The 22,390-nt window shown below is 43.3% G+C and overlaps 1 protein-coding gene across 2 annotated transcripts in view; it reads right to left on the bottom strand.

The window, feature by feature from the left end:
- SFMBT1 (Scm like with four mbt domains 1) overlaps positions 1-22,390 on the bottom strand; it is a 142,920-nt gene that overhangs the window by 39,288 nt on the left and 81,242 nt on the right. For both annotated transcript variants that reach the window (XM_084635383.1, XM_084635382.1), the window contains one exon: positions 14,002-14,096. In XM_084635383.1, coding sequence (XP_084491509.1) covers positions 14,002-14,096 — 95 coding nt within the window. The remainder of the gene's footprint in view (positions 1-14,001; positions 14,097-22,390) is intronic.

Raw genomic sequence — 22,390 nt, 5'->3', positions numbered from 1 at the left:
TAATAGGAAGTGTCTGGCAATCTGAATTATAGGCAATGCTTCCAGGTCTTCCTATAAAAATCCAGCCATCTCCAATTGCCAATCAGCCTCACATCACTAGCTGGCTATCATCCCAACTATAGGGGAATGAGAAAAAGTGGATGGGAATGTATAGGCAGAGAGATTAACAGATTTATTAGTCCAGGGAAAACAAGTATAAGAATGCACAAGGAAGCTAGACACCTGGTCACTGAGAGCACATAAATTAAAATAACTTGATCACAGTCCTCACCCTCCCAGTCACCTGCTATTAACTGCATGTGAAGAGGAAACAAAATGCTTCCAGGTTCCTGAGTCAACTCAGTATATGGACTAGAACCCATGGGGCCCATGGACTTCTCTCAGGTGTCACAGACTAGATCAAAGGTTCCCCATCTGTACATATGCTAGTGGTAATGGTATATCTGCATGAAGAGCTTAGTTACATAGTGCTGATTCCCTTGTTCCTAGCTGCAAAATCATTCATGGATTCATATATTAAGGCTAGAAGGGACCATTATGATCATCTAATTTTGACCTCCTGCATAATACTGGCCTTGGAATTTCATCAAGTGGTCTGATGGTTATTACCCTCACTAAAGAAACCTCACCTTATTTCTAGGCTGAATCTGTCTAGCTTTATCTTCCAGCCATTACATCTTGTTATGCCTTTGTCTTGTAGACTAAAGAGCCATCTATGATTAGACATTACTGCCTATGTAAGTCTTATGAGCTGAGGAAGTCACCTCAGACCCTTCCTTGTTAGCTAAACAAATTTAACTTCTCAACCTCACAGTAAAACAGGTTTTCCAGACCTTGGATCAGTCTCATAGCTCTCTTCTGAACTCTTTCTAAATTTGCCAACATCCTTTTTAAAGCGTTTACACTAGAACTGGACATAATATTCCAGGGATGTTCTCACTAATGCCATATACAGTGGAATATCATCACCTCTCCACTTCTTATTGATAGGCTCCCCCTTATACATCCAAGCATTTGCTATCTTGGTCCTTTGAGACACTGCTTTCCAAAATACAGTCCCACATCTAGTAAGGGTGACCTATATTAAGGGCCCTTCATTTTCATTTATTTCATTTTATTTTTCCTGACAATTTATCAGTGTTTATTACCACAACAACTAAAACAGGTGAAAATCAGTGTTAAAACTTATTAATTTTTCTGGGTAAATAACGGGTTGATTTTGGTGGACAGAAAGGGGTGGGGGGGAAGTAGTATTCAGTAGATTAATGCTTTGAATTCCATTCATCAATGAGGAACTAAAACAGAACTCAAAACACAATGCCACCTCTGAGTTTAAGAAAACAATGTATCTCTATTCAAATAAAAAAATTTATTTGGGGATTAAACAGTTTACTGTTGTAGACTTAGAACTATTAGCCTATAAATATTTACATTTAACAATTGGGCCACATCATTTGCAGCGCACACGCTCAACTTCATCCTTTTCTCCTGGTTTGTTTTTTTAAAAAAAAACCTTTTAATACTTTGTTGTGTTTCTTCCCATTTTAGTGTCAAATCTTTAAACAGTCATCTGCTAACATCTTGAAATGTGTATGTGGTGGGAGTGAGATTCATCAGTACATTCAGATGCGTGCACACTTCAGAACATGCGTGCCTGTTTGTTTATTGTGTGTATCTTCTAGACTAATACATAGCCTTACTTCAACAGGCAGCTTTGCATTTACACGCAGACTAATGTATTACCATAATGATACAAAAGTAGGGTGAAAATCGGGAAAAAAACCCCACTTCTTGTAAAACCCGAGAATTTTTTGGTAAAAATTGGTTTAAACTGAAAATGAAGGGGCTTACATAGTCTCTTGGTTCTTAGATAGATGACCTTGCATTGAGATATATTAAAACGCATGTTGGTTCAAGTAAACCTAGCTTTTCACGTGATCCAGATCACTCAGTAGAAGACCATTATTTTTTGTTAAGCATTATGTTTTCTTCCTATGATTGGTAAAAGTATTGAATAGCATTTGGCTGTGGGACCCATTATAAATACCCCCACTGGATGATTCCCCATTCGCAATTGCTTTGAGATCCATCACTAAGCCAGTTTTTAACATGTTCTGCATTAATTTTGTATATAGCATATGTATATATTTATCATCAGATTATCATGCATATAAATCATACTAAAAGCTAGAAAATATTACTTTCAGTTAAAGCAATTGCTGTTGTTACCAAGTGATATTATGAGATCAGAGGGGAGATGTCACATAAGACACCGAATTTGGGAGGGGAGAGGAAAGGGAGAGTATGCATGAGGTCCTATTAAACTTTTTCCTAGTGCATAGCACATTTTAAGAATCACTGGAGTAGATCACCAACTCATGCCATTCTAGCCATGGTGATTTTGTAATGTGTGCCATACAACTATATTCTCTTAAACTGAATAGCATGAACACAGCTAAAATGCAGGGCAAAAAAAGACCATGGAAAGAATGCCATGCAGGAAGACAAATGGACTGAAGGAAACTTCAAAAAAGAAGCAATTGTTGATAATTAAAATGGCAAAGGAGACAAAAGATGGATTAACCAGGGCTGCCACAAAGTCCTGATAGCATGAGACAACAAAGGTGGGCCTCTGAGTTACCTTTTTTAAAAAACACATACTATAGAGTATTCATAATATTAACCACCACACTTGAATGGGGCTCCCACTGCAAGAGTAGGGGTGAAATGAATTCCTTTCCCATCTTGGAAAAATGTTTTATGGAACTGTACTTGAAATCTGTAGTTTACAAAATATTCTTTAAATATAGACCTGTTACATTATATAGGGACTTAGTTGTGTCTCATTCTTTTATTATTTAATTTTAGTAACTAAAATGTTTCCAAATAAATGTGCCACCAGAACAAATAGAAATAATATACTTGACTATGTTCGACCCTAATATTGTACCGATGCGGGAGTATGACAGATGACACTGATCTGTTAAGACAGCTTTGAGACTTGTGAAGCACACAACTGCGGGGCCTTCCTGATCCATAAAGTACTAGAAATGCAAAGAATCGCTATCTTCACTAGTGAAAAACCCTGAAAATGCAAACTGATGTAAACCAGTGCTTAAAAAGGACCAAAGAGTGTGGCTCCCATTTCCGCAGAGGGATGGCAGAAAGGAAACAAGAGAGCCCTCCAGACAGCATAGAAGTAGTTCAGTTCAGTCTGAGTACAGCACAATGAATCATTTTCTAACTTTCGCCCAAAATCCTTTAGCTAGGGTGATTGTGGACTGGAATCGGGTACGTGTGATGGAGGCAGAAGGTGGGCGAGAAGCAACTGTCAGGGAGTATTTTACAGGCCCACCCAAATATGCCATTAAATGTATCTATTTACTATCAGCTGTTTTGTTAGCAAAAAAATACAGTTTTCCCTTTACTCAAGTTTCTGTGAAGAAGACATCAAGCATTTCACTTTCTGAACTTCATGCCCTACGGTAACACTGATTAGAGTCCAAGCTATATTCAGTGGGATGTAAAACTGGTTTATTAGGAAAGATGGGTGAGGAAGTTTTTTTTTTTGGTTGGGTTTTTTTTTTTTTTTTTTTTACAAAAATAGATATGAAGTATTTGCCTGACCAAAGTAAAAGCCTTTAATTGGTTCCTTAATAAAATATTTATATATAAATCATTCATGGTGGTGAATTAGGGCTCCCAGAAAGTGCTGAAAATGCCCTCACAATATTTCTAACACTGAGTGAAAAACTAGGTCTGAAGTCAGATATTTGATCCTTTATCACATTTTGAAGTTTAGAGGACCATTTACACTAGAACCTCAGAGTTAGGAACACCAGAGTTAGGAACTGACTACTCAACTGGTCCGTTTGGAACTGGAAGTACAGTAACCCCTCACTTAATGTCATCCCAGTTAAAGTTATTTCATTGTTACATCGTGGATCTATTAGAGAACATACTCATTTAAAGTTGTGAACTGTTTGCTTATAACGTTGTTTGGCCGTGGGAACCAGGGTGGGTCAGCAGCCCCCTGTCAGCTCCCCCACAGTGCCTCCCACCCGCCGGCCGCCCCATGGATCAACAACTTCCCCCTCCCTCCCTGTGCCTCCTGCCTACAACAATTGGCTGTTTCCCCTTGTTCAGGAGGGGAGGAGGAGCAAGGATACAGCATGCCCGGTGGGAGGGGGTGGAGGAGAGGCGTGGTGGGGGTGGGGCCTTGGGAGAAAGGGTGGAGTGGGATCAGGCCTGGGTCAAAGTCTGGGGTAAAGCACCCCCCCCAGCACTTTGGAAAGAACAGCAAGAGGAGCAGCCAGACAATCCACCCTCTTTCACCCTTTGACTCCACCACCTCAACCAAGCTTCACAATCATCATTGCTGAATACAGTATTATATTGTTCATTTAAAATTTTTTAAAAAATATATACTGTATATGTATATAATGTCTTGTCTGGTGAAAAAAATTCCCTGGAATCCAGTCCCCCCCATTTACAATAATTTTTATGGGGAAACTGGTTTTGTTTAACATCGTTTTGCTTAAAGTCGCATTTTTCAAGAACATAATTACAACATTAAGGGAGGAGTTACTGTATGCAAGCAGCCAGCAGCAGACACAAAAAAGCAAGCAGCAAATACAGTGCAGTACTGTGTTAAACGTAAACTATTAAAAAATGAAGGGAAAGTTTAAAAATGATTCAACAGGATAAGAAAACTTTTTGTGTTTGATTCATTTAAATTAAGATGGTTAAAAGCAGCATTTTTCTTCTGCATAGTAAAGTTTCAAAGCTGTACCAAGTCAATGTTCAGTTGTAAACTTTTCAAAGAACAACCATAATGTTCTGTTCACAGTTATGAACAACCTTCATTCTCAAGGTGTTCGTAACTGAGGTGCTACTGTATATATCGCTGTGCCGCCATCTGACTTGCTCTTCCACTTTATAGATTATTAATATTTAGACTGGGAAGGGAAGGCTCATGAGAGGTCACAGAAAATCCTTAATTTTTCTGGGGGAAGTTTACAGAGACTCATCTTTAAAAATCTATTTCAGCATGTAGGGAGGAAATGAAGTATTACTGACATCACTTCTTTATCCTGCTATATTTTAAGCAACCCCACCCTCCAAAACCTGATTTTGATGCTTTTCAGATCCTCAAACTTGTGGCAAATTGCTGGCACGATTATGATGGGTCCCGCACTTCCTCTTCTTGTGGGGAGTGGGGGGAGAGGGGAGGGGTTCAGGGCACACTTTTCTGCCCCTGAACTAGGGTATCTACTGTCCCACTAGTAACCCAGAGAAGGGTAGTGGAGAGGGAGGGCCCGGGCCTGCCCTCTACTCCGGGTCAAGTGACAAACCACTTGAACTAGTGCTTCCTTCCCCTGGGCTACTTCCCTCTCCTGCCCTCTAGCTTGTGGGGCTTCCTGCCCTCTCTCTGCACAAGCCGGGTGACTCTTAACTTAGGGTCTTGGTCTTCTAGCCAGCCACGGCACTTCTCCAAACTGCTCTCTGCTCCAACTCCAAACCACTCTACTCTGACTCCTTCCCCTAGCAGGGAGTTTTTATCAGGTGACTGGTTTCAGGTGCTCTAATTGGCTTCAGATGCTTTTAATTAATCTATAGCAATCTTTCTCCCCTCTACAGGGAATAAGGCTTCTCCTCATCCTGGGGCTTACATATCTCTCCTATATCACTCTCCTGCTGCCTTCTGGCCATGCTGTATCACATATCCTCCCCCTTGCTCAACACCATGGGGTTGGGCTACTTGGGATGAGAGACAATGCTTTCGTGACAAGCCATCTGTGTTGCTGTGTTGGCTTCCAGCCCCATGCTGCACTCGGAAATGAAAGGGTTGCAGAGATAGGAACCATCTAGTCACTCTTGCATTCTTCTCCTTGTTTCTGTGCAACCACTGGAGCGGGGCGTGGTCGGTCACCAGGGTAAAATGCCGCCCCAGTAGGTAGTAGAAGAGAGTTTCCATGGCCCATTTTATCCCCAGACATTCCTTTTCAACGACAGTGTACTTTTGTTCCCTGGGGAGGAGCTTCCGGCTGAGGTACAGGATCAGGTGTTCCTCCCCCCCTACCATCTGCAAAAGGACGGCTCTGACGCATCTGTTAGCAGGATGAATTTTTTCTTGAAGCCTGGGGCTATGAGTACTGGATGACAGCAAAGGGCTGTCCTTAAAACTGTGACTGCTCCTTCTGTTGCATCAGACCACTTTACTATCTCGGGGCCCCGAGGCTTTATCAGGTCCGTCAATGGCCCTGCTCTTGTGGTGAAATGAGGGATGAATCTCCGATAGTACCCTACTAACCCAAGAAATGCTCTAACCTGCTTTTTACCGACTGGCCGAGGCATCCACTTTGTTCTACTGGGGTTTTACCAAGCCTCTCCCTACTACATACCCGAGGTATCCGGCCTCAGCTAGTCCTATCACGCACTTGAGGGGGTTGGCGTGAGGCCGGCCTTCCACAGGGCATCTAGTACCACTTCTACTTTCCCTAGGTGCGTTTCCCAGTCAGGGCTATGGATGACTATATCGTCTAAACAGGCAGCGGCATACCTGGCTTGGGGTCGCAGCAATTTATCCATAAGTTGTTGGAATGTTGCAGGGGCCCCATGCAGTCCAAAAGGGAGGACAGTGTATTGGAACAGGCCATCAGGTGTAGAGAAAGTAGTCTTCTCCTTGGCGTTCTTGGCCAGGGGAATTTGCCAGTATCCTTTGGTCAGGTCCAGAGAAGTTAGGTATTGGGTCTTGCCTAACTGATCAACTAATTTGTCGACACATGGTATTGGATAAGCATCGAATTGGGATACTTCATTCAACTTCTGGAAGTCGTTGCAAAACCTCAGGGTGCCATCAGGCTTGGGGACTAGGACGATAGGGCTGGACCACTGGCAGCGGAACTCTTCAATAATCCCAAGTTCTAACATCTTCTTCACTTCTGTCCTAATTTCCTCTCTTTTAGCTTCTGGTATCTGGTACGGTCTTATTGTCACCCTTATTCTGGGCCTGATGACGATAGGATGTTGGACCAATGTCATACGGCCCGGCTGCGTACAGAACACATCTTGGTTCCATTGGATCATATCAATGATCTCTGTTTGTTGTTCTGGGGCTAACTTGGGGAATATCCTCACCTGCCCCTGTGGGTTGTCTGTCTGAGGTGGAGCTCTCCGAATGACCAGGCACATCTCTCGGTCACGCCAGGGCTTCAGTGGTAGATCTGCTCTGGTCTTCGGCGGTCTGGTTGTCTGACCTTACAGTCCACTTCCCCAATGGCTTCCACCATCTCATACAGCCCATGCCCGCTGGCTAGGAGTTTGCTTTCCGCTGTCGGCACTAGCACCATCACCTGTTCTCCCGGCTGAAATTTCTGTACTTTTGCCCGGTGGTTGTAATATGTCCGCTGGGTCTCTTGTGCTTTTTCCAAATGTTCTCGTACTATAGGGGTTACTCGAGCTATTCGCTCTCTCATCAGTGTCACGTGCTCAATGACATTCTTTCCTGGGTTGGGTTGTTATTCCCAGTCCTCCTTGGCGATATCTAATATTCCGTGTGGGTGGCGCCCATATAGCAGCTCAAAGGGAGAGAAACCAGTGGACGCCTGGGGGACTTCCAATATTGCAAACATTAGGTATGGTAGAAGGGTATCTCAGTCTTTTCCATCCTGTGCTACCACCTTCCGGATCTTTAAACCACTCGACCAGTCCATCTGTTTGTGGATGGTAGACTGAGGTCTGTATGGCATGGATGCGGAACACGGTACACAAGTCCTTCATTAATTTCAACACGAAAGGGGTTCCTTGGTCAGTCAGGATCTCCTTAGGGATGCCCACTCTGGCAAAAACCTGGAGTAGTTCTTTTGCTATTGCCTTGGATGTGGGGTTTCTTAAAGGAATGGCATCTGGATACTGTGTGGCATAGGCAAGGATGACTAATACATTTTGGTAGCCCCGTGCTGATCTTTCCAGTGGGCCCACTAGGTCAATGGCTATCCTTTCAAAAGGGACTTCAATAATAGGCAAAGGTACCAATGGGGCCTGCAAGTGCGGTGGGGGGCTATGCAACTGGCATTCCGGGCAGGAGGTACAATAGCGTTGGACCTCCGTGCGTATTCCTGGCCAGTAAAACATTTCTTAGGACTCTATCCAGTGTCTTCTCTACTCCTAGATGTTCCCCAAATAAATGACTGTGAGCTAACTCTAGTACTGCCCTTGTGTGTTTCTGTGGGACTAAGAACTGCTCTACTTCTTCCCTTTGTATTTGCACTATTCGGTACAACAGATCATGTTTGATCACATAATACAGCCTTGGGCCTTTGGTCTTTCCTTCCATGGGTACACCATTTACTTCCACTACCTCCTCCCTCACATTCGCATATAGTGGGTCATTGGCTTGGTCCTGCCTGAAATTCCCACATGAGGCACCGATCTGACCTAATTCCATGGGACCTATTTCTACTCCGCCCCTTGGGTTGTCCCTACTTGGGCTAGGAACTGCCTCTGAGTCCTCACTGGCCTGAATTGTCTCCTGGCCTCCTCAACGGGTTCGCTTACCAACAAGGGAGACTTTCTGGTTCTCTGCTGGAATCCTGGTCCCTAGCCCTTTTATCTGCCCTCTTTTCCTGCCTAGACTTTCGGGGTTTCCTGGGGGATGAAAATAGCTCTGGGGCAAATTCAGCAAAAATTTGGGTGAGGCTATCTGTAGGTGCATCTGTGTCAGCATGGGGGTTGCTACCCTCCCCTGGCTCTACTGGGGGGAGTAAGTTCTCAAACCTGGGGAAGTCCCTACCAATTAAGACCAGGTAGGGGAGCCTAGGGACCACCCCTGCAGTTATCCTGGTAGTGTTTCCCTGGATCTCAATCCGTACTGGGATTGTGGGGTAGAAATTTACGTTGCCATGAACGCACGTTACCCCTGTGGTTTTGGCCTGGGTTAGCCACCAACTTCCCCGAGACCAGCGTGCCAGCACTCCCGGAATCTACTAATGCTATGGTTGCAATACCATTCATTTTTACTGACCTTGTATATCCATGTGAGGTCACTGTGACCCCTTCCAGGCCGATAGGCCACATTGTTCCCCAGGATCCCACAGATTGCACTGCATAGGCTCTTCCCTGTTGGAGCATTGGGCTACTATATTCCCCAATTCCCCACACTCGTAACACCGACCCCTTATCCCGGTTGTCGCCCTCTGCCTGGGGCTATTTGGTCGGCCCCCCCAGCCCTCTCTTCCCAAACCCCCAGGTCCCTTCTTGGCCTCGGGCCATTCCTCAGTGTCTTTCCTCCCAGTTATGGTTCTTCTGTAGTTCTCGACAATCCGGGGCCTTGGGTTTGGGGCTGGCTTCCTGGTTTGCCGTGTCTCACCCCCTGGGGTCTGGAACAGTTCATGGGCTGCCAGCTGTCTTTCCACGAGGCAGACCAACTCCTCGTAAGTAGAGGGGTCATTCTGGCCAACCCAAGCCTGGAGGCCTGGTGGTAGCCCCCTCATATACCGGTCCAGTACCAGGAGCTCCATCATTTTCTCAGAGCTGAGGGCCTCAGGGCTCAGCCATTTCTGGGTCAGGTGGATCAGGTCAAACAATTGCGATCGGGGTGCCTTGTCCTCTGTATACTGCCATTCATGAAACCTTTGGGCTCGCAACGTCGTAGTTACTCCGGATCTGGCCAGGATCTCTGCCTTCAGCTGGGGGTAATCTTCCGCAGTCTCTGCAGACATATTGTAGACGACCTTCTGGGCCTCTCTACACAAGAATGGGGCGAGGATACTAGACCACTGATCTTGGGGCCAGGCCTCCCGCAGGGCTGTTCTCTCAAATGCCAGGAGATATGCCTCCACATCATCCTCCTGTGTCATTTTCTGTAGGCAGTGGCTGGCCCATATAGTCCAGGTCCCATCGCAATTGTGGTTCCGCTCCATAAGGGCCTTCATCTGGTTTGCCAGCTCCTATAGCAGAGCTCGGTCCTGGGCAGCCTGATTCATCAACAGCCGATTAGTCTCCTTCTTCACCTGAGTCGCCTTCTGTTGGGTGGTTGCTTGGAGTCGGGTAGCCTCCAGCTGGGCCGCAGCGGCTTGTATTAAAGCCTTGACCACGTCGTCCATCTTGGGGACGGGATGGTTTTGGCTAACCCTGATTTAAGTCCCCAGCGTGGAGATCCCACTCCTGACACCACGTGAGGCAAATTGCCGGCACAATTATGATGGGTCCCGCGCTTCCTCTTCTTGTGACGGGGAGGGGGGAGGTTCAGGGCACACTTTTCTGCCCCTGAACTAGGGTGTCTACTGTCCCACTAGTAACCCAAAGAAGGGTAGTGGAAAGGGAGGGCCCGGGCCCGCCCTCAACTCCGGGTCCCAGCCCAGGGGCCCTAGGGATAGTGACAAACCACTTGAATTAGTGCTTCCTTCCCCTGGGCTACTTCCCTCTCCTGATCTTCAGCTGTGGGGTTTCCTGCCCTCTCTCTGCACAAGCTGCGTGTCTCTTTACTTAGGGTCTTGGTCTTCTAGCCAGCCACGGCACTTCTCCAAACTCTCCTCTACTTCAACTCCTCTAAACTGCTCTCTGCTCAGACTCCTTCCCCTGGCTGATTGAAGCAGGGGGTTTTTAATCAGGTGACTGGTTTCAGGTGCTCTAATTGGCTTCAGGTGCTTTTAATTAATCTATAGTAACCTTTCTTCCCTCTACAGGGAATAAGGCTTCTCCTCATCCTGGGGCTTACATCTCTCTCCTATATCACTCTCCTGCTGCCTTCTGGCCATGCTGTATCACGAACTACATACACAAAAATAAATTTCTACTAATAAAAATTAGAAATCACAAATGTTTTAAAAAGTCCCCTGCAAATTCCGTTCTGCCTGAATTTCACTCTGGGCAAAGTTTCCATGCTTCAGTTAGGCATTTATACAGGCAGCCTTATTCAGAAGGAGATAATTGCAGCTGCAACTGATGTCAATGGGAGATGTGAGTACTCAGCACTTCTGAAAAGCAGGCCACTTGGGTATTTAATTTTAAACCACCTATATCTGAAAATTTTTGGTGGATGGATACACATTTGGGTGCACCCAGGCACACATTTTGCTGCCTCTTGAGGTGATTTGTGAACTATTAATATTTTCAAAGTTCAACAAACTTTAATACAAAGGTGATAAAAGAGGAACTATTTACCAGCCACAGACTACCTACCCATATGTACAACTGGTGAGAAAAATCTGACTCAAAACATTGGTTTGGGGGAAAAAAGGATTTTGAAAGTTCATCATTATGAAGATGTGACAGCTTTTAAGATATAGCCAGAGTGCTACACGTTTAAATGGCCAATTTAGAAAAGATAATTACAGCAAATTTTATTCAACCTCTCCTAAGCTTCTTATACCTATACAATGGAGCTCTGAACAAGGTGTGTGTGTTTGTGTGTGTGTGGGGGGGCAGGGGGGTTTAATCCTCTTGTTTCAATTATTTGAGTATATAACACTTGTTAGTCTCGTTTGTGTTTTATAAATATCATTTTTGTGTGGCTGAACTGTTATCCTAAAAGATATTACCTTATTCATCTTGTCTCTCATCCTACCCATGTTTTTTTTTTTAATGCACAATGTTTTATAAAGCAAAAGAACTGTTCTAGAAGGCAGTGGTAAAAGTCTATCAACAAGTGTAAAAGAAAGTAAGTTCACAGAACTACTGTATTAACAGTCTGAATTCAGTTGTAATACAAGTTGTTTAATAGAGAGTCTGGTTAAGCTTGTCTTCGGTTAACTTACATGACAATGTTACTTACTTGGGTCAAGACATTATCTTGGCAACAACAGGTCACCCACTGTTTACACTGATGAAGTGGGAAGTAGAATTAGAAGACACTTTAGACCATATCTAAACTAGGAGTGTTTTGCCAGTAAATCAATACTATACCTGCAATGTGTTCATAGTGAGGACACAACTTATACCAGCAAAACACTGCTTTTCCCAGTATAGCTTATTCCAGAACCCACCCTCCCCCCCACAGCAAAATATGCTATGCTAGAAAAGGGCAGTTTTGCTGGTATAACTGCAGTTCCATCAGGGGTTTTTGTCAGCACAGCTATGTTGGTCAGAGATCACACCTCTTCATACCCCTGACAAACACTGATATGCTGGCAGAAGTTTGAATCATAACCATGGCCTTAATAAAATGTTACAAGCATACTGATGAATGCTTGCATTAATGAACTCATTAATGAATACCAAGATGCACGTACGGTCAACATAACAAAGTTGCTACATTTACTGACTCAACCCTACACTGACTCTTGACATCAAAGATCACCCAGTTAAAATACTGAATCCCATAACAAAGATCAAATAGATAGGATGTACCTCAGGAGCATTACAGCAATCCACTTTCAGTAACTGTCAGAGTACCAAGGGCCTGATTCCTTATCAAGTTCAGTCCAACAGAAAATGTGCTCTTCAAACTTGGATTGAATCAGTACTGTAACTCTCAATAAGCTCAGTTCATGCTATAACCCTAACATGCTAGAAATTAAAATTAATAGTTCACATTTTCGGAGGCTGGATACCTGAGCTCTTACTCAGTGATCTACTTGATAAGTATTATTTTCCAAAATGCATGGAATAGACTTTGCAAAGGCTAAAAAACTTTACTGTATATAAAAAGAAAAAATTAAGAGAAAGCATGTTCTGAATTTTAAAAAGTTTTCTAGCGTTTCACACTTCTGCAGCAGTTATCAACCTATCTTGAGGTTTCAAAGGACTTTGTGAACATCCATGAATATAGCTGATCAAAAGTTGTCAAAATTTTAACAAAATTTTGAACAAACAGGAGTGGGTGGAATTCTGCAAACTTTTAATTAAAGTTTCCCTTGCTTTTTGACCAGCTTTATTCATGGAGTCTCAACAATCTTAGTAAGCAGGTAAATATCCTTATTTTATAGGTGAGGAAACAGGAGTAGAGATTAAGGGTCAGATCCTTGGCCTCTGGCCACAAACCACACAGCACAAAGGAGGGAGAAGGGCATTAAGTGAAAAGGCCACATAAAGCTCTCCATCTGCACTTCCCTAATTCCAGGCCAGCTCTGTGTAGGGCCAGTCCTGAGGAACAACCTAAGGACTGCTCTAAGTTATGGGAAATGCCTAAGGGCCCAAAATTGCAGACAGATCATGGAATAGCATGGGGAGGAAGGAGAGACTTTCTTCTAATTAAGTCTCCTGTGCTGGCAGCAGGGGGTGGCTGGCTAGCATAGGAGTCTCTACACCTGCAATGATGCCCCACCCAGGGCCAGATACACAGGCTCTACACCTCAGCAATTATCATCATACACCAGCAATGATGTGGCACAATGTAACCACATCACATACTGGGGATCTGTTGTAAATGATTTACTCACCACCACTCAGGAAGTCAGGGGGGAACCCAGGCATCCCCTCCCACTCCACACTGCCCCGGAGCCCTATGCCCTAAGAGACTCTTTACTGTAATCGAGAGAGTGTTTGTAAAGCACAACATAATTCAAGTAATATTTTCTGCCAATTTCTTTGCAGTCCATCATGCAATTTTCCCCTTCAGAGCACACTTGGGTCAGTTTCAAATACTTTGCATGCCAAGAACTTCAGCTCCTACTTTCCAGAATACAGCTCCCTTAGAGCAAGTTCTCACAGCAAAGTTCACTGGCACACTGTATAGGGAAATAAAGGGACTGGGCAGATCAACACTATCACAGAAGGTGCTGAGATCCAGAGTTAATAGTGAAGTGCTCAAGAGACTCTAGATCATTCCATTACTACCAACTGGAAATGAGGTCACCTCCTGATAACCAAGGAGACAGGAAAATCCAAAGACCAGCAAAAAAATGCATTCTCCACTGCTCTCAAATGTATGTGATCAACAAGTCTTCCATTGGCAAGACAGCTTTGCAGGCGTGCGAACTCAAAGAAACCCTATACATTCAGGATACAGGAAAGAAAAAAGGCAAAGAAGGAGGGAGCTGAGAAACAAAGAACTCTTACATGTTTAAAAGATCCATGCGGGGCTGCAGTTGCTCCAGTGTCTTCTAGATACTCATCCCAATTGAATTCTGCTTCTTCCACTCCAGACCCAGCATCTAGAATAGAACAAACAACCTCAGTCTAGTATCTGACATGGATGTAGTACCTCTCAGAGTATGTTACTTGATTTACTGCTTTAATCACCAAACTAAATATATATTTTGGTTCCTCTTCATCCAACACTTTTTAACACAGTTTCTATTGTGAATGCATTAGTGGAAAGATCAAATGACAAGTCTGTGCCCGTGAAAAGTTACCTATAAATTGCAAGGGAATCAGTAGCAGCAGGTGTGGATTTATAGAGAAACTGGTAAAAGGTCTATTTAATTAGCTAATAAACGTACTGATCTGCTAGCAATTTTCTAGGCAAGCTTACAAACGGAGGAGATACCAGGAGAAAATTAAAGGGATTCTAAAGAAGCTTGATTTTTGTATCACAAATACTAATAAGAAAAGGGACTGCAGTAGACACTCTGCAACTGGACTTTACAAAGCTTCTGATGAGGTGCTGCAATGAAATCTAATCTGGCAGAGATTCAGTCATGGGCTTTCATATGAGCACTGTCAGATGGACTGAAAAGTAGCTGGAGAATGATACAGAAGCCAACAGGTAAAGCAAACTGTGAAATGCTCCAGGGCTTGGTGTTACATCTTTATCAGTGATTGGGAATTTAGGCAAAAAGGCATCATTTATCAACACTAACAAGGACAACAGGTTTTCAAATGGATTGAAAAATTATATTGGAGCTGGGCAAATAATAAAATGGTAATTACTCTTTTTCCTTCAATTAATGGGTATATTTAAGTCATCTCTAGATAAAAATACCGAGAACATAAAAGAGCCTCACGCCATAAAAAAGCCTGGAGAAGGAAATAACCCAAAACATTGATATTCATTCATTTATGGAGTTACATTTACATCTGGCACTATTGTGATTACTGCTTTCAAACTACTACACATTTCTAAAGCACCAACAACATTTTACAGACAGAAAAACCAGATGAGAGTTTGCAAAAAAAGTGTGTACATGTAATTTGATTCTGGGCTGCGTGCATAAGCCCTCATGTGGCAAGGAGGCTACAGGCCCTTTCCATGGGACATTAGTGAAGCAGTATCGCAATACCTAACAGAATCCTGAAAGACCGTTGGGTGGTTGGACCTTTGATCCACATGAATGACCCTAGTGCACGGGTGGGCAAACTACGGCCAGCAGGATTGCCACCCCAGTGGTGCCATGGGCCCCGCCTCGCTCAGGGAAGCAGCCAGCACCACGTCCCTGCGGCCCCTCGGAGAGGTAGGGGCAGAGGGCTTCATGCGCTGCCCTTGTCTGTGGGTACCTCCCCCGAAGCTCCCAGGGGCCGCGGTTCCCCGTTTCAGGCCAATGGGACCTTCGGGGTGGGGGGAACCCACAGGCAAGGGCAGAGAGCTCCCCATGAGGGCTTGTGCACGCAGCCCAGAATCAAATTACATGTACACACTTTTTTTGCAAACTCTCACTTGTTTTTTCTGTCTGTAAACTGTTGTTGGTGCTTTAGAAATATGTAGCAGTTTGAAAGCAGTAATCACAATAGCGCCAGATGTAAATGGGAACGGGGAACCGCAGCCAATTGGAGCTTTGGGGGAGGTACCCAAAGGCAAGAGCAGCGCACGAAGCCCTCTGCCCCGCCCCGCCCCTCCCCTCCCCCAGGGGCTGCATGATGCCAGCCACCTCCCTGAGCGGCACGGGTGCAGGAGGCAGCATGCCCTGGCCCCAGAGTGGGCTGCTACCACCCCCGAGCCGCTCCAGGTAAACAACGCTGGGCCAGAGCCCAAACCCCTCCTGTAGGCACGCCCCCCAACTCCCTGTCCTGAGCCCCCTCCTGCACCCCACACCCCTCCTGCACCCCAGCCCCCTGCCTTGAGCCCCCAGCCATACCCTGCACCCCAACCCTGTGCCCCCTGCCTGCACCCCAACCCCCTGCCACACCCTGCACCATTTCCCTGAGCCCCCTCCTGCACTGTGCACCCCCTCCTGCACCCCAACCCCCTTCCCTGAGCACCCTCATACACCACGCACCCCTCCTCTGCCCCAAACTCTTGCCCGGAGCCCCTTCTGCACACACTCCATCCCGCACCCCAACCTCCTGCCCCAGCCCTACATTCATCGGCCTGCAAGCAATTTCCCCACCCAGATGCAGCCCTCAGGCCAAAATGTTTGCCCACCCCTGTCCTAGTCCAACTGTCTAAATTTGTCTAGGGTATAAGAGCAGACATGGAAGGGTTCAGTGTAGAGTACATGGAGCGAGCTGGCTCCAGCATAGCTGCAGCACTAAAACAGGAAACAACAAGCATTCTTTGCAAACTAAGGCCACTTTTTGTTCCGAATGAGAGGGACTTTAAATCCACAGCATTAGTAAATCTAGCTTAATTTTCCTGAGTGTAGACAAGCCCTCAACTAAAAGCGTCCTTCACTTTGGACTGTTTGGTATACCTCAGAGACAAGGTGGGTGAGGGAATATCTTTTATCAGACCAACTTCTGAGACAAGCTTTCAAGCTTACACAGAACTGACCTAAAGAGCTATATAAGCTCAAGAGTTTGCCTCTCTCATCAACAGAAGTTGATCCAATGAAAGATACTACCTCACCCACCTTGTCTCTCTGACATTAACAGTTGCAACACCGCAAACAACAACAGTGGTATGCCTCCTGCAAAGGAAGATCCGGAGTGTTTTGTTGGTATACAAGCTGTTCACATCTTTGGCAAAGGAGAGTTCATACTGATGCAGGCACTTAGAACGAGACAGAATTCTACATACATCCAGCCTTAATGATGTCAAGTTAGGGAGTATTCAGAAGGTACCAAGACAAGAGATGAATGGTCTTGAAAGGAAAGATTAGAAGACTGAAATGAATACTGATTGAGTAAACAGTGGCTGAAGAGGGTAAGGGAAGGGAGAGGCACCAAGGAAACGTAAGTGTGTCAACACCAAGGACAGAGAAGAAAGGAATTAGAGTGATTTCAAGGGAGTACAGCTTGATACACCATTCAAGATGAGTCACAGGAAACACTGCCTAGTCATGAAGTCTGTTTGACAATGGAACAGCATCTTCAGAGAAGCAGGGAAGTCCCATTGCTGGAAGCATTTTAAAACTAGAATGGGCAAGAGACACTTGAGTACTTGTAACAAACACTGCACTGGTAAAGGAATGACAAGATGACTAATACAGTAAGTAGGACCTTCCCATCTCCAGTTTTATAGCTGATTATATAAACTGAATACCCTGGCTGCATTTTATAAAGTAACTAAAAACATCAGGAAATTTTATATCTAGTTTGTAAACTAAATGCACATGAAGAAATATCATTTAGTACTTAATTGTTATAACAAATATTACTTGTTTGGTAAATTCTAGGTGGGGCTCATTAAGCTTATTTAGAGGGTTGTATAGCATTAAGCATTTCCACACATTCAGCCCTTTTAAGACAGGTAATAAACACTCTTGCAGACAGAGTGGGTTGGGTGGAGAAAGCCACTTGTCCTACAAGTGATGAAATAGTAAGATTTTAAAACCATCTTATCTAATCCATTTACATCATCATCTTATCACACCTTTCTGCCCTGAAAGCCAAAACAGATTCACTTCTTAAGCAATTTTTGTTCATTCAAACATAAAAAGGCATAGGTTTGTCCAAAATGGAAAACTTGAAATTCTTTATGTAAAAAACACAAAGAATAGAACAATAAAGTCTTCAGTCTAACTCGGAGGTTCCTTTTTTCTGAACAGAGTAATAGTGTTAAGGGAGATGTTGAAAGGGTGATCCTTTGTTTTAAAGCACTTTAGTGGTAGGTATTCTACATTGCTAGTGGAATTTCCTTCAAGGTTTACAAAAGCATGTCTCATTTGTTGATTGCACTTATTTGTTGATGGCAATACCTGCGCCAAAGGAATCTACTCTCAATCTGATTTTGATAATGGAAATAATCATAAGCTGGTCATATTGGCCTTGAGAAGTTTTAGAGTTCAAAATACTCAGATACTGAATATGAACTCAGTGGGGAAATGGGGTCATGGTTACTGGATGAACTTTTAGGTGACAGGCCTGGCTTCCTACACCCCATTTTGGGTGGAACCAAGGGGCACCAACTACTCAGACTGGATCTCTGGGCTACACCTGATTACCAACCATATTATAACATAGGTCCAACTCAGTTTTGGTACCTGTATGAGTTTCCCTGAAGGAGGCTATGAGAGCATAAATTTGCAGTGATACAGAAACAATATCTACAAAACAAAGCATTATTTATTAATTCCTCAAAAGGTACAAAGCATGAATAGCTGGGGGAAGCAGACAGCATCTGCCCATTGCATCTAAGTCTGTCTCCCTGTGTGACTTTTTCTTCCTGTCAGCTCTTCATTGACACAGTGGCTAGCATCTCCGAGCTCACCCAAAATCCTTCCCTTTCCCAGGGTCTTTGAGAGTTTAGAATTCCCTTTGACCCCAGACAGCCTTGGGAAAGAGTAAAACTAGCCTGGATGGAGTCAGTTTCTTCCCCTTCAGTGGCCCAGCCACTGTTATCTGAATGGAAGATGTGTACTGGAGGTTGCCTGATGCTTGCCTATGAATTTCCCCATTTACAGCCTCCTTTGATTTCAATACATAGCCAAGTAACCCTTCATAACTAAACAGAGGTCTGCAAAATATTTATTAAAAAACAACCCAGGAATTTCCTGATTTGTCACAAATGGGTCCTTATTTTGAAGGCACTGGTTGAAACCTGTAGGTAATGGCTCCCATTTGAAGACAGCCCTAAAACAAACTGATTGAAAGTAAAGTGGTTAAACATAGGAATACTAGATGGATTTTGAGAATATGCAGCCACACTAAACTCACTGCTGAGCTGCTTACAGCACCAAAGTCTTATATAATGATGATCAGCAGATCACTGTCTAAGGGGCAGTTAAGCTCCTTAGAAGAGGCAGAGGTCACTTAACACACTGAAAGGGTCAATTAGTTTATGTTGCTACCTAATCACTACAAGGAACTCCAGAAAAGAAGCAGTGTTTGCCTGCTTTTCTAGGTATCATATACCCACTATTACAGTGCTGTCAGAAACAGTTCTGAATGAACTGGAACTGAGAGATGTGTCTATTTTTACTTCGTTAATATACATTGTCTGCTCTAAGCTGCATATGAGCTATTCACTCATCACACCTGTAGTAGAAAACCAGAAGCTATTATCTTCTACATTATATAAATCACTATTTTCAGCAAAGCATAACAAGCACAATAAATTACTGAAAGTGAACTTTGGAAAGAAATTACAAACTTTTACTCTCACTTTTGTGGAAGTGAGTTTAAGACTTTCCCTCCAATTTTCATAACTAAACCCTCAGTGTTGTAATGCTTTAAACTCTAGTGCATCATGTGACAAATCTGTCTGCCTTGTACCCATGTCTTTCTACAGTGCTGAAGTTTCCAATTAATTTACTGTAGCTGTTACTGGGTGAATAAGAAACATGAAAAGCTTACTGAGTAATGTCCCCACACTAAAATGCTGCATTATGTTAAATGGGGAGAAAGGTAACAATTTCATTCTCCCCCATTGATTGATACATTATGCATGAATATATTCAGTGAACAAATGTCTTAATTTCTGCATTCAATTTCAGAGAATTCAGAAATACAGTAGAACCTCAGAGTTACGGACACCTCGGGAATAGAGGTTGTCTGTAACTATGAAATGTTTGTAACTCTGAACAAAGCACAGTTCAGGCTCCAGCTCCTGACACTCCAGGCCAGCAGCTCCCTCCTCACCACTGGCAGCTCCCTTGCAGGCAGCTTCTTTCCCGGAGGTCAGACCGAGTTTGCAAGCTTGTCTCCCTCCTAGCCAGGGGAGGGGATGAAAGCCGTGCAGACCCCCGCGCTGCTCCTGCTCGGCTGGCTCCAGCTGCCATGGGCTGGCAGCATCAGTGTCTTCACCTCCTAGCTGTAAGTGGCTGTCCCATGCATGGGAGTGGGGGGTGGTAAGGGTGGTAACAGGCAGCCCAGATGTGCCTACCTCTAAGATGCAATACATGTACAGTACAGTATTTGCTTTCTTTTTGTCTCTTCTGCTCCTTGATTGCTTATTAGTGTCCAATTGACCGGTCAGTCTGTGACGTATCTTTGAGGTTCTACTGTATTTAGTAAGTTTGGCTGAAGTCTGTCCCACTATGAAGGCTTAAGATAACAGGAAACCGTCAAATGTCAGCATTCAGTTGCTGTTTTATTTTTTGGTAAGGTAGTTATGACTGAGTAGGGCCCCATTTAAATTGTATATTTTGATCTAGTCAGTTGGTGCATATAAGACCAGTTGAACTCAATTTGCATTTCAGATGTGTCTTGTGAGTTTATTATTTAATGTACTAATCAGTTTGAATTCAGACAATACAATAGAATCTTATTTATTTGTACTAATGAGTGATACCAACTGTGAAAACTGATAAATCAGAAAGGCCCAGTTTTTTAAAAAGTATTTAGGCATGGCTGTGCTCAGCATTGTAATGCCTAACTGGTTTTAGAGCCTAAATTTCAGGAATTAGAAAAAAGTGGGGAAAAGACAGCTTTTTTGTGGCCAAATTATGTGTGTGGATTAGTAGTGTCAAACCAGCATAGTACTATTGTATATCACTTACTACCCAGAACTATTTGCATTAGTGCTGTCTTCAGTATCAAATGTTTCCGCATTAATTCTGCCATCTGTTTGACTATCCATCCTGTGATACAACAGGAACACAGGGATATTGAATTCCACCACTTGACACTGTTACTATGTGAAGAAGATGGTGAAATGACACACTAGAGTTTCATTCAAGTCTTATCAAGGAACAAGTTCAACTACAGGTGCTCTGCTTTAAATCTGGACCTTTGCCCCATGTTAATTCTCGTGGCCAATAACTGTCATGCATAATTAATGTGGGTTAGTTAGAAGACTGTCAGACGGAGAGAGTTAAGTACATCATACTACAGTGTGCAAGAAGTGAAATTAAGGCTAACTTCAGACTCTCTCAGTCTGAAACCAAGTTCTAACCACCAGGTTTTTCAACCTGGTTGTAACTATGGTTAGTCTCCTTGATCAATATAATTAGTTAGGCCATAATTAAGTGAAGTCAGGTTGGGATTCTGGTAGCTGAAAGACCGAAAGTGACAAGAGTAGGCATTGTCTTTTCCTCCTGTGGCATGGGAAAGCATCCCATCTCTCTGATAACAGTCCACATTCTCACACTGGGAAAGAGTTGGCAGGAAAGAAAATAGGACAGAGGCTATTTTCAGTTACCTTAAAGGAGGAGAGGTAAAGGAGAAAGCAATTTAAAAGTCATACACAAGAAAAATTAAATCAGTCAAAGGAGAAGATGGGGGGGGGGAAGGGGGAAGTCCCAATAAAAATCTGTCAAAACGTATATTTATATTGTAGCAGCCTACAGTTTATAAACAAACTCAGTGTGCTATGAGTGCAGTAAGGGGACGAGGGTGTGACTAAAAGCAGTGTGATTGAACTGAGGTTAGCACATCTTGTTAATTATTTGGTTTTTTTGTGAGGGTGAAGATTTTCAATTAACTATTTTGTTAACACTTCTGAAGAGAGGACTAAGGTAGAAATGCCTTTTACAACAACAAGTGACTGAAGGAAGGACCTGACAGGTATTAATTCACTATATTCTGTCTATATTTTTCAAAAAAGGTAAATACAATTGTAATTCTCAAGTAAATAGAGGTGAATAAATAATGCAAAAATAAACCTCTCTTTAAATTTTAAATAAATTTACTTTGACTATGTGACCATGTTTGCATCTCGTGTATTTATTTTGTGAGCAAAAGTGTTCATTTAAAGTGAATTTCAAAAGTTGCATATGACAGTATTCATGGAAACTCAATTTGAAATTCATGCCAGAAATTCTCACATGCTTACTGTATTCAAAACAATACTATGTGATTCAGACAAAAATCACAACTAAGTAACACCTTGAATTTAGAATATTTGCAGTTGAGCTATGGTGAATGGAAAGACAGAAGATTCAAGAAACAATGAAATGTTTACAGACATTCCGTAAGTATCAGAGGCTAATGACACTTACCTTTTTTTGGCAAAATAAAAATCCAGTATGTGCCTTAATGCACAGACATGAGTTTTTAACCTCTGTACAGCCTTAACATTTGTTATGATCTTTTCAGAGTCAGATAACTATTTTTACCCTTTCTTTTTTGCACGATACCTGTTTATGCAAGTGCTTTAGAAATCTTTGGCTGCTACTGTAAAACTGGTTTGTATATGCTGGGTAACACTTATCCCACCTCTCTGTTGCTCTTTTTTGTTCATCTAAGTATA

The sequence above is a fragment of the Lepidochelys olivacea genome, assembly GCF_965140295.1.
Source record: "Lepidochelys olivacea isolate rLepOli2 genome assembly, chromosome: 7".
Classification (NCBI taxonomy): domain Eukaryota; kingdom Metazoa; phylum Chordata; order Testudines; family Cheloniidae; genus Lepidochelys; species Lepidochelys olivacea.
The sequence above is the reverse complement of the archived record's forward strand: the minus strand, read 5'-3'. Positions and strand labels throughout refer to the sequence as shown.